Source organism: Cibotium barometz, chromosome 17 (assembly GCF_041138505.1).
Source record: "Cibotium barometz isolate CiBa-2024 chromosome 17, ASM4113850v1, whole genome shotgun sequence".
Lineage (NCBI taxonomy): Eukaryota > Viridiplantae > Streptophyta > Polypodiopsida > Cyatheales > Cibotiaceae > Cibotium > Cibotium barometz.
Window position 1 is genome coordinate 36,480,778 of NC_141062.1, and position 12,995 is coordinate 36,493,772.

Below are 12,995 nucleotides of genomic sequence, written 5' to 3' on the forward strand. Positions count from 1 at the left end.
TCAGCTCACATTAAATTCTAGTGCAAAGTACTTGTGCACCCCCCCACCCCCAAAATATATTTTTTGTGTTATTATGCTTGCCCTTCACTAAATAAGATATCAAAGTGGTCAATCAAATGTTGAATCAATCTCCTTCCTAAATAATATAGGCTATGTTTAAGTTTGTCTGTTTGCAATGTTCAAGTTTTATATGCATGGAATGTTCTTCATTTTTGTCAACCCCAAAATGCTCTTTTTCCTCTACCCCCCCCGCCCTAGTCTCTCTCTCTCTCTCTCTCTCTCTCTCATTGTGTGTGTGTGTGTGTGTGTGTGTGTCACGCATGTACAGGCACTGCATATGCACTTGCATGGACGGACTCGCTTTCCAAACTCGTTCCACTCGTGACGGAAGATTGAGATGTCACGCACGCACTCTCTTTCCAAACTTTTTCCACTCTTGTGACGTTTGATTTCAGATTTCTCATAAAGATTTCAAATTTCTCTGTTATGAGAACTGGCTTGGAGAAACTTTTGCCATGATGAGAAACCACCCTTAAAAACAATCACTATCACCAAACCACCAAGGATTGATTTCAAAAACGTACTTGTAACCATAACCACAATCAATGTAACAGCAAATAAAACCATTTATTATTAGGGGTCCCCCTCCTCCCCCAATACACACACTCACATCTCACATTATACTGTACTGCACATTCCACAGGTGGGTTTCAATGTTGCAAAACGTTCAGTAAACCCTAACCTCACACTGAAGAAGTTGCGTCTATCTTTGAGTTTGCGTTTGATTTTGAAGTCTTTTTGAAGGTTCGATCTTGCTCATGAACTTCAAGTTCTGAGAGACGGTACCCATAGATGCATTCATGGAGGGGCGAGACTCTGCTAGCCCTAGGGGTACACAACAGGCCGGCCATGGCTCCTTTGGAGCTTACTTCCACCAGCGAGAAGCAGGCTACCCTCTCCTCGGAAACCCACCTTCCATCATCCATACCCCCACTGCAATGCGCCACAACGCTTCCACTCAGGCCCTCGCAGCGATTTCAAACTCTAACCCTAGTCTCAACTCCAACCCTAACCCTAACCCTAACGCTAATTGTGTAGTCCCCAACCTCAATCCTAACGCTATCCCGAACCCTAACTCTTCAAGCCCTGCCTATTTTGGCGCTGACACAGCAGCTACTTCTCCTCCTCCTGGTTTGATGGCCAATTTGGGAGAGCGATCGTCATCAGAGCCTGTGAAAAGAAAGAGGGGGAGGCCTCGCAAGTATGCTAAAGATGCGAATGGCGCTGCAGTGAGCATCACTCCATCGCCCCGGCCTGTGGGTTCATCATCTGTGCAGAAGAAGAGGGGGCCTGGTTCTGGTAAAAAAGCACAGCTTTCGGCCCTAGGTACATTGTTCTCACCCTTCTTTTCTCAACTGCTTTTTCCTTCTGTGATGATAGCTTGTCCAAAATACATGCACCCCGGTGTGCCCTCCACCCCCCATGCGACATGTATACAAATTTATATCCAACTTTTTTCTTATCCAGCTGAAAGCATTCTTTTATCAAGTAAGTCTTGTTACAAAATGTTCTTCGCCCATGCAAGCCATTTATCTGCCTAGACCCCCGTTGATGGGCAGAGCTGGCTGTATAACCAGCCTAAGTTATTAGGTCCAAAGCCTGCCAACTACGTGAAAGAGAATGCAGATTATTAAACATTTATGTGGCAGATCCCTCCATGGATGGCCGTTACTGTAAGAGGGTAGGTTGCATCTTTGAGGTTTTCTATGTTGTGGGGGTCGGTGGAACTTTAATCAGGGGCTTCCAAAGAAGCAGAGCAGTTCTGCAAGGCCTTCTACAACATGGGTATCCCCCACCCTTCCCCCTCCTAGAAAAAAAATTCCTCCTCTTGAGGAGGTTTTATTTGGCACTAACATGGACAGTGAAAGTATTCCGGGAGTGAATTCCAGGCTGGAATGCTCTATTGAATGGGGCAATGAGAGTTGAATTCCTTTTTACATTTGGGCTGTAGTGGTGAGTTCAGTCACTGGTGTGATGCATCTCTGGGGGAGAGCTTCATTGGTCGATTTATAGCCTTGCAATTTGTGAGTCCACCGTCAGGAAATCTTCATTGCGTGTTCTTTTCCATACTGTGAACAGCAGCCCTGAAAAGATTGGATGGCTACTATCAGGTCTCGGGTGAATCTTCCAACCACAGAAAAACTTTAGATGTAAGGTTTTAGTTTCAACAATCAGGTGGATGCAAGCACCCCCCGTATAAGTCTATTTTGATTTAAGAGGCCATTATAACCGACTATGGAGCCAGGAGCTTCCAACTGTACATATGAGTGGTGCAACTTAAGGAAACATGATGCCAACATGTCTTTATTGCAATGCTTTTCAAACTTATCCTGTATGTTTAACACATGCAATGATACTTGTGCAGTAGTTGAAGTATTTAAAGAAATTTGTTCCATTTATAAGTGGTTCAAATACTTGATTGTTTAGTAGGGTGCCAATTTTGTGACACTTCTTCTAGCCTGCGAACGTGCATGCTTGTATGACAGGCTAGAAGAAGAGAATCATTAAGCAAAAGAGAGTGCACAGATCCCAAGGTGAAGATGAGCCATTGCAAGGTTGCATCAGTACGTACGCACCTTTGTATAAGGTACATTTTAGTGTACAGTACGATACAATACCGTACTGTACGGATCCGTACGTGGCCGTCCCCCCCCCCCCCCCCCCCCCAACCTCCCCGATTGACCTTTGGTCCAAGATCCTCCCATAGTTATTGATTTTTCACTGCCCGTAGACGTCTGTCTGTAGCCGCTTATTTATCCACCCGTAGGTGATGCCGCTGAGGAAGAACCAGGGGGGGTTTGAACCCAAGACCTCTTGGTCCTAGGCAAACACCTTCACCACTTGAGCTAGCACCTCATTGGCAAAGTAAGTGGCAGTTTTTAAAGACATTTTGGGCCGGCCGTCGTCGCCGATTTTAGTCGACTTATGCAAGTGCGAACATAGCCATTCCTCTCATTGATGCAGACATTGCAGCGAGAGATGATCATGATGTGGTGCCAATTGCTGTGGTCACCGCCATTGCAGAGCTAGAGCTGAGAGTATGATAGTGAAGGAAACATGTTGACAGATGGAGCTCTCGTTTTGGTAATTGTGTTGTTGAATGCTCAGAAATGAATTGTTTTTTCATTCATTTTTATGTATATATATGTACACTATATAGTATATATTTTTATGTTTTTATGGACCTTACATATTTAACGTACCTTAAAATCTCAACCCGTACCTGAATGTGTACCTTACCACAGTGTACCTTTTCACCTTGAGCCATTGTACAGACGGTATGGCCAACTTTAGGAGCAACCACAACAGCTGCAGCTGTACAGACTGCAAGCATATCTGTATGACCAGTGGTGTGGACTTGTAAGGACTGCTGATGCTAGCCAAATGGGCTGTACCGACTACAACACAGCAGTAACAGAAGGTATGGCTGCATGGCTGTGTTAGGCAGCAATGCAGGGACCTGTACGGCTGCTGCATCATCATTTGTATGGCTGCCACATAATCAGCTGTACTGCCTACCACTTCAGCAGTGATCAGCTTTATGGAAGGTGGGGGACAAGAGGTAGAGTGTTTGGTTTGCTTTCAGGACAAGTCTGCCATCGATTTGAAGGTTCTTGCTGAGTCCCTAGAGTTGGGAGTGAGAGGCACTGCTCATGACTGGGGGAAAAGCAAAGTCATGAAGGTCTTCGCATGGTACTCAGGTTACACATAGGAATAATTGCATGTGATAGCCAAAGAAAAACAATGTCTGGAGACGGTGGTTGGCATTGACTTTGAATGTTTGTAGGAATTGTTTTTATATTGTTTACTTTGAATGACGGAGAGCTTTGTAATAGAATTTCCCTTTTTGAACTAAAGAAAGGGGGGAGCAGGTGCGGCGGCCCATCTTCAGCTCCTAGCGTGGAGTACATAGCTTGACACATTACACACATTCACAGAGTTTGCTTTGCATCCATTTTCTGTCTTAATTAATTAAGCAACATCTACGGTTTCGTGGCCAACCCCTCTCACATTAGTATTTGTTACATCTCAAACAAGGCTCATGCAAGTGTTAAAGAAGTGTTGAGGACCTACGGTTAATGGGATATGCTAAAGGTTAGGCTTGAAATGCTAACCTAGGGTTAGGATTAGGTATTGGTGCTGATAGGACCCGCCCCAAAGGCTAAGGTTCATCAAGGATGAGGTTTGGATTGGCCTAGGGTCAGTCTAGATAATTTAGGGCTAATGATGGCAAGAAGCTTATTGATGTAGCAATATGCTAATTATAGCCTAGTTACTAGCATATAAGTTTGCCTTGGGCTCGCTTTGTCAGAATATGCCATGGAGATGAAAACAAAATCTGAAAACTCAAGAGCAAGGGCTCTGCAGAAAAACACAGCAATAGAGAAGGAGAGAGAGGCGTGTAACTCTGCTATATACACAAGAAATCCCGAAATGCTGAATACAAGATGTGTGGGGGCAAGGGGCCATTTTATATGGCCCCTATGATCCAGTCTGCCAGTAAATAGCAAGGACAACCGACAGCAACTAGAAGATACCCGACCTGCTGCACTCCTAGTCGGCGAGCACATGTGTGAAGTCGGCCTTCTACAAAGAGAAGCGGGAAGCAGCAGGAGCAGTCGGCCATCACCTGCCATCACCTGGATCAATCCAAGAACCACAAGACAACCTCCCACAGTTGGTAAAAATAGGGAAAAATATGGAGAGTGGGGAAAAATGAGAAAACACCTAAATTGAGCGGGCACACCCACATCAGAGGCCCTGGTGTAAACATACAGACAGGAGATGACTGCTAACACCCCCTCTCAGCTCTTGGATGTGGAACCAACCCCAAGGAGCTAGAGTGCTGTCGGAGTATAGCTTGAGGTAGAGACTTCGTGAAGAGGTCCGCCACATTGTCCTCCGTCGAACAATAAAGAAGCAAGATGTCACCAGCCATGTACAAAGTGATATTGTATCTCTATGTGCTTGGTCCGGGCATGGAAGATCGGGTTCCGAGCAATAGCTATACAGCTCTAGTTATCGCACTGGATGATTGTGGACTCCTTCTGTGGAAACCCAATCTCGCCAAGCAACCTCCGCAGCCACAACCTCGCAAGCAGCACCACAAGCAGCCTGGTACTCTGCCTTTGTCGATGATAAGGCAATAGTTGGATGCCTCTTGAGTCTTACTGCTCCATGAAACCACTCCTGAGCCAAGGGAAAAACTGTAGCTTGATGTGGATCTCCTCCCCAATTTGAGTCACTCCAACCTTGGAGCCTGACTCCATCCATCAATCCCCCTCCAGTGCAGAAGAGTCCAAGATCCTTCGTACCCTGTAGATACCGCAAGATCCGCAACCCAATGAGACTTCAACGGCGTCTGCATGAATGAGCTCAACAGCCCCACGGAAAAGCTCAAGTCCAATTTGCTGTTCAGCAACCAGATCAATGAACCAACCAGCTTCCGGTACAGAGAGGCATCAACTGGCTCACAAGGATCATTCACTGTCAGCGTCGTGTTCGGGTCCATCGGTGACGTAATAGGCTTGCAGTTCTCCATCCCAAAGGCCTCAAGCAACTCGTGAACATACCGTTGCTGAGAGACAAAAAACCCCCTCTCGGTCTACCAGATCTCCAATCCCAAGAAGAAGTGGAGTAAGCCTAAGTCGGTCATCTCAAACTCCTTTGACAAGGCAGCCTTCGTCACTCCAATGTGCTCCACATGACCGTTGGTGAGAATGAGATCATCCACATAAAGGATGATTAACGTAACCATGCCGCGTTCCTGAAAGAAATACAGGTTGGGATCTGCAACCGATCTCTGAAATCCAGTTTGGAGAAAGGAGGAATCAATCTTGTGATTCCTAGCCTTGGGAGCCTGTTTAAGGGCTTCCTTAACCTGTAAACCATCCCTTTTGATCCTGGAACCTTGGAGGCTCCTCAACATACACCTCCTCCTGCAGGTCACCGTTAAGGAACGCAGATTTAATTCCATTTGATACACGGGCTACCTCTGAGAAGAAGCAAGGGGCAAGAACGGTCCGAATCGTGGTCATCCTCGCTGTCGGTGCAAAGATATCCTCATAGTCGATGCCTGGCCGCTGAGCATAACTCTTAGCCACGAGTCTGGCTTTGTGTTTGTCCACCGATCCATCTGACGCATATTGGGTCTTAAAGACCCATTTGACAGCAATGACTGACCGTTATGACGGCCTCAGTACCAACTCCCAAGTGTTGTTCGTCTCGATGGCATCCAGTTTCACCTTCGATGGCATCCAGTTCCACCTGCATGGCTTTCCTCCAAGTATCCTGTGCAAGGGCTTCCTTGACAGAAGTGGGCTCTTTGTCCCGCATGATACGAGACATCAAAGCATAGTTTACCTGTAAAAGCTCCGCTGAATGACTTTTGTCACGGACTCTGTGCGATCTTCGAGGTCCGTCCTCTGTGGTCCATTCGGAGGGAAGCTCCATGACACCCGATTCCCGAAGGGTGTCCACTAACCACTTGGGTACTTGAACAGAATGCAGAGCCTCCTGCTGCTGCGGGGGCTCAACTCCAGCTGCGGGCTCAACCTCCTGAACTGACTGTGGTTGGCTAGCTGGAACAATAGATTGGGAATCATTATCAAAATCCTCTGGGTCTCCAAGAAGTGGCGGCTCATCAATTGTAACACGCGGAAGCTCTAGGTAGTCTTCTTTCAGCCCTAAACACTCTTGGAAACCTTCTGATGCAAAAACGCACCATCTGATGCAAAAACGCAGGTAGAGAGAGAGTAGAGAGAGAGAGTGAGAAGTGCTGGAAATTCAGTATATACTATGATACAAAAAGGGTACATATCTTGCAGCCCTTGGCTGCCTTCATAAAAAGGTGGTTAACCCTAAAATCTGTCCCCTATGGGACCTCTAAAGATCCAAACCCCTAGTGGGATTGAATGAATAAAACCTTGAGCATGTGGACCTATTTATATGGGTCTTTGGACACTTTATGCTGGCCGACTGCTGGTCGGCCAGTTCCATGTCCATACAAGCCCTTTTAGCCCTGCCCGACTGCTGCTGGTCCTTGTCCTTGATGCGCATGCTGCCCACCCTCTGCTGACGTAAGCCGACATCTCTTCTGGCAGCCAGCATCCACTGTCCTGCAGCAGCCGACAGCCATCTGATCCATGCTTTGCTCCAAGTCCACTTCAGATGCTACACCTGAAGCTCCTACATTCTGGTTCTACCTATCTTCTACTGGTTCATGGTCTTTATCTGTTTGCCTCTTCTGGATCTAGCCCAGAGAATGTCCATGGCATCTGTGATGCACATGACATCCCCCTCTGCTAAACTTGATGACGGGAATCCAACCTGCTCTTGGATGACTGTCATCATCCCAATCCTGTCCCGAAGTCCCTCTGTCATCATCCATCCCTGGCAAACCTTTTTCTCTGAAAACCCGGCCTGTTCTCCAAACCACTCTGTCTTTGATGAAGATCTATGCATCTGGTCTTCCTCTAGTCCACAATCCATTCCTGCCCTGACTCTGAACACCGTCTTGGTCTTCATTCCTGGAACTGAGTCTGGCACTCTCACATCACCCTTGGAGGATCAACCTCCCTTGGGACCGTTACTTGAGAACCTATCTGGCTCACGGAACTGCCATCCCCATCTGGTACTGTGGAACACCACCAACAAACCTCCTGGGAGTTCTTCCCGATCTGTGTTCCTGCCTCGGGCTTCGAATCCGTGTACTTTCCTGTACCTTGGACCTGTACACCATCATCTGGGACTGATTCAGTGTTTAGCTTTGCTGAGCCTGATGCTCTGATACCAATGGAACACGCGGAAGCTCTAGGTAGTCTCCTTTCAGCCCTAAACACTCTTGGAAACCTTCTGATGCAAAAACGCACCATCTGATGCAAAAACGCAGGTAGAGAGAGAGTAGAGAGAGAGAGTGAGAAGTGCTGGAAATTCAGTATATACTATGATACAAAAAGGGTACATATCTTGCAGCCCTTGGCTGCCTTCATAAAAAGGTGGTTAACCCTAAAATCTGTCCCCTATGGGACCTCTAAAGATCCAAACCCCTAGTGGGATTGAATGAATAAAACCTTGAGCATGTGGACCTATTTATATGGGTCTTTGGACACTTTATGCTGGCCGACTGCTGGTCGGCCAGTTCCATGTCCATACAAGCCCTTTTAGCCCTGCTCGACTGCTGCTGGTCCTTGTCCTTGATGCGCATGCTGCCCACCCTCTGCTGACGTAAGCCGACATCTCTTCTGGCAGCCAGCATCCACTGTCCTGCAGTCGACAGCCATCTGATCCATGCTTTGCTCCAAGTCCACTTCAGATGCTACACCTGAAGCTCCTACATTCTGGTTCTACCTATCTTCTACTGGTTCATGGTCTTTATCTGTTTGCCTCTTCTGGATCTAGCCCAGAGAATGTCCATGGCATCTGTGATGCACATGACATCAATAGTGGAAACCGGAACATGCTCATCAAAGACCACATCCCTGTTGACAACAATCTCATTCCTCTCTGGATCAAACAACCTATATCCCTTGGAAAGAGAGTTATATCCCACAAATATAAGCTTTTGGGACTTGGAGTTGAGCTTCCCTCTCTGCTTCTTCGGAATGTGAACATACGCATCGCTCCCACGCACACGGAAATGGGAGACATTAGGTTTCCTGCCAAAATATGCCTCAAAGGGAGTCATGTTAGGTATTGAGTCGTCGGAGACCGGTTGAGGATATGGATAGCCGTAGCCATAGCCTCTCCCCAAAGTGGACGAGGAAGATCATGACGCTCTAGCATCGTCCTCGCCATCTCCACCACAGTCATGTTCTTGTGTTCTACTACTCCATTCTCTGGTGGCGAACCTGTATTGGCCAGTTTCCTCTTGATGCCATGATCTGCACAAAATCTCATGAAAGCATTTGAAGAGAATTCACCTCCTTTGTCAGCTCGGAGAGTCTTTACCTGCAATCCAGACTCTTTCTCCACCATCACATGCCACTCCTTGAACCGAGCAAAAGCTTGGTCGTTCTGAGAAAGGAAATAGACCCATGTGAATTTGGAACAATCATCAACAAGTAGCATGAAGTATAGAGATTCTCCCAAGGATGGTGTTTGCATAGGTCCACACAAGTCGGTGTGTACCAACTCCAACGGTTTCGAAGCCCGCCTGGAAGCCTGCTTCGGAAAGGATTCCATATGCTGCTTACCACGTATGCAAGAATTGCAACGTCCTTGCCTACTGCCAACATCTGGCAAGCCAACCACCATCTGGTCTCAGAAAGCTCGTCGCAATGCATCCACATTTAAGTGGCCAAACCGAAAGTGCCACAAGTCACCAACGTGAGAACCTGTCAGAGAGGAGAGTGCGGAGAGTTTGTAGATACCATTCTCCACGCTGCCTTCCCAAACAACCTGGCCAGTCTTGCGGTCCCGTAGAGCAATTGAATGCTTCTCAAACTCTACCCGGAAGCCAATCTTGCATACCTCATGCATTGACAATAGATGAAAACCAAGTGCTGGGACGTAAAGAACACGAGAGGAATGCTTACCCCCCTTGCCGTGGGGAATGATCTCCATCCGGTCCTCACTGTATCGGAATTGTGGAATTGTCGCCAATGAAAATGCGACCTGACTGTCGTTTCAGATCCAAAAAGAAATCACAGGAAGGAGTCATGTGCTTGGAAGCACCATTGTCGAGAATCCATTTCCTCATATCCTGCCACTGGTAATCAAAGAAGAGTAAAATGCTGAGTGCTAAGAGGGCAAATGCGACAACAACGTGATGGCCATATCCTTCGATGATATCTCTTTCCCAACCCGGAGAACTTCCTGCTGAAGAGCCTGCAGCTTGTTGATGTGCTCCCGCATCGTCGACGACTTTACAGGATTCATCACCCGCATTTGTACTTCCAAGGAGATCCTCTTCATGGGTGATACCTTGTTATAGAGAGAAACCAAATGCTGCCATATACCTCTGGCCAGCGTCGTATGCTTGATATGATTGATTACTTGTGGTGTGTAGTTGAGGAAAATGAAAGAACGGACCCTGGCATTGACATGATCCCACAACTGTGCCTGTGCCTCGCGTTCCTTCCGTATCGAGGGTAACTCTCCCCTTCCTCTAGCTTCGGCCGTGGAACCCCAACAACAATGAAATTAGCAAGGTCATAAGACTCCAAAACAGATTCCATCATTACCTTCCATATGCCGTAGTTGTTCCTGTCCAATTGACGGTCCCCTGGGAACGTGGGGAGTGTGGGGATCTTCACATGCTTCTCAGCCATCTCAAGTAAATCTGCCATTGTGGGGGTGTAACTGAAAAGGGTGGGTGGGTGGGAAAAAAGAAGAACTTAAACCTACAAGTGGGTGGGTGGGAAAAAAGAAGAACTTAAACCTACAAGTGGCTGTCCAGCAAATCAGCCCGCCTTCCTCTTACTTCTCCTCTTCCTGAACGGTCTAGAACAGTCCACCAATCAGTAACAGAACATCCCCCCTCTTGCTCACACAGTTCCCAAGATTTATCAAGAGCCTAGAGCTCTGATACCATGTCAGAATATGCAGCGGAGATGAAGACAAAATCTGAAAACTCAAGAGCAAGTGCACTGCAGAAAAACACAGCAATAGAGGAGGAGAGAGAGAGGCGTGTAACTCTGCTATATACACAAGAAATCCCGAAATGCTGAATACAAGATGTGTGGGGGCAAGAGGCCATATAAAATGGCCCCTATGATCCAGTCGGCCAGTAGCAAGGACAGCCGACAGCAACTAGAAGATTGAAGTCGGCCAGCTACAGAGAGAAGCGGGGAGCAGCAGGAGCAGTCGGCCATCACTTGGATCAATCCAAGAACCACAGGACAACCTCCCACAGCTGGTAAAAACAGGGAAAAATATGGAGAGTGGGGGGAAAAATGAGAAAACACCTAAATCGGGCGGGCACACCCACAACAGAGGCCGTGGTGTAAACATACAGACAGGAGATGACTGCTAACACGCTTATGAGATAAGGAGGTATCCTCATGGTAAAGATGTCTATTAGGGCGCGGTGGACCTTGTGGCCAAGAGTACAAGAGTAGCTGCAAGCAAGCAGACAGGTGGTCTAGTGGTATGGGACTCCAGGGCATGCTGTTCAGGCCTAGCTGACTCGGGGCAATTTGGCCATCAGGCTCGGGGGTGGTTCCAGAATGGGACCCATGGTTGGGAGGAGAGTTGCTAGGTGAATTCTATCACTATCCTTATCTGCAGGACTTGACGTGAGTTACTTTAACCCTGATAGGATTTCTAGGTGTGGACCTTACATTAATATCATAGCCTAATCTGATGGTATGAGGCTTGAGGAACTGCAAAGCGTGATTCTGTTGCCAAGATCTTCTCATCTAGCCAAGGGGCTGTTTCTCGAAGCTTCAGAAATTTTTAGGGGTGTGGTGACATAGCCATGGCCTTTGGGTTCTGCTCTTGGATTGTGCCCTTGGTTTGTATGGGCCTGTGTGCTCCCCTTGCACACAACCTCTTGCGAAGATCTACACAGCCTGTGTACAGCCCCTAGGGCTTCTGGATACTCTATAGGCTTTATGACTCAGCTGCAGCATAGTCAGGTGCTCGCAGTGTCGCACACTAGGTATGGAGGAGCTGCCACAAGAAGCCACATGAAGCTGGCGGTACTGTGCTGGCAGCACTGTGCAGGCTGTACAGAGTACGGTCAGACCCCTGCACATGGCTGTACTGGTACAGGCAGCTTGCTGTGGGTACTGTCATGCGCAGACACGGCCATAGGACAGGTGTGGGTCATGTTATGGGTGGCCTTGGCACGGATGGCTAAAATATCAAGTTTTTGGTGTGTATTAGGGTGTGCATGTGTTGTCTTATTCGGTCATTGCTTCTAGCCGCCCACTACTCCAGTAGTACAAGGGGCATGCCACATAAGCTTGACAATCCCCACGGATCTCCTCGTGATCGCTCCTGGTACGAGACTCGAAACCTGCAAACAAACGAATAAACAAACAAGGGGGTGCAGGCTTGACTCACCACCCAACCATGACAGCCGTGGGCAAGCCCATAGTCTTGGCTGTCCCCACCGAGCCACGAGCTGAGCTAACTAGGTTGACGTACCCACCAATCTCCTTCTCGCGACATCCCATACCGCCACGAAGCTACCCTCGCAGGCCTCGAGATTGCTGCCGGCCTCGGCTGCATAAAGCAGGTGCACGTCTGCACTAGATCTAGGCTCCAAGACCATAGAGCTCTCACAAACTCGCGAGACTCTCTATATCCCAATAACTAACCTTGGCCACCCTTTTATAGGCTCTTGGCCGGTCATCGGGCGTCCACACTTGGGCGCCCGCCCGTCCATACTTGGGTGCCCGCCTGTTAGTATATCCCTAACTCAGCTCGTCAATCAACCTGCCCAGCTCCAAGCTTTCCCATGCCTCGAAACTAGTCTTGGGTGCCCGCCTGTTAGTATATCCCTAACTCAGCTCGTCAATCAGCTTGCCCAGCTCCAAGCTTTCCCATGCCTCGAAACTAGTCTTGCGTGCGTGTAGCACACGGTAGATACATACTGTGCACATGACATACTCCCCTTTCTCTAAGAGCTCACTAAAAAGCCAGGGTAATCTCTCTGAAGAGTAGTCAATGTCTCCCATGTAGCGTCCTCCTCAACACGATCCTTCCACTTGATCTTGTATTCCATGATAAGCGTATTACGCAATCTTCTTTCACGAAATCCAAGAATCTTTCCAGGTTCGTGCGGAACAAATGTCATGTCCTCGACATCTATAATTTCTTGAGGAGTAACTAACTGATCTGTTCCACCTAGTACTCCCTTAAGTCTACTGACATGAAATACAGGATGAACTTTCACATGAGAAGGCAAATCCAATTCATATGCAACCGAACCAATCCTTCGTGTAATACGGACAGTATCTAGGGGATAATTTCGGAGATCGACCTGT

The 12,995-nt window shown here is 47.7% G+C and overlaps 1 protein-coding gene across 4 annotated transcripts in view; it reads left to right on the forward strand.

The window, feature by feature from the left end:
- Positions 1–616: 616 nt before the first annotated feature.
- The window catches only part of LOC147629944 (AT-hook motif nuclear-localized protein 10-like), a 76,888-nt gene continuing 64,509 nt past the window's right edge, over positions 617–12,995 (forward strand). For 2 of the 4 annotated variants that reach the window (XM_086811479.1, XM_086811481.1), the window contains exons 1-2: positions 617–703; positions 805–1,386. In XM_086811479.1, coding sequence (XP_086667605.1) covers positions 861–1,386 — 526 coding nt within the window. In that variant the 5' untranslated portion in view covers positions 617–703; positions 805–860. Of the gene's footprint in view, positions 1,387–12,995 lie in introns of all 4 variants that reach the window. The other 2 variants (XM_086811482.1, XM_086811480.1) reach the window with 2 other exon arrangements.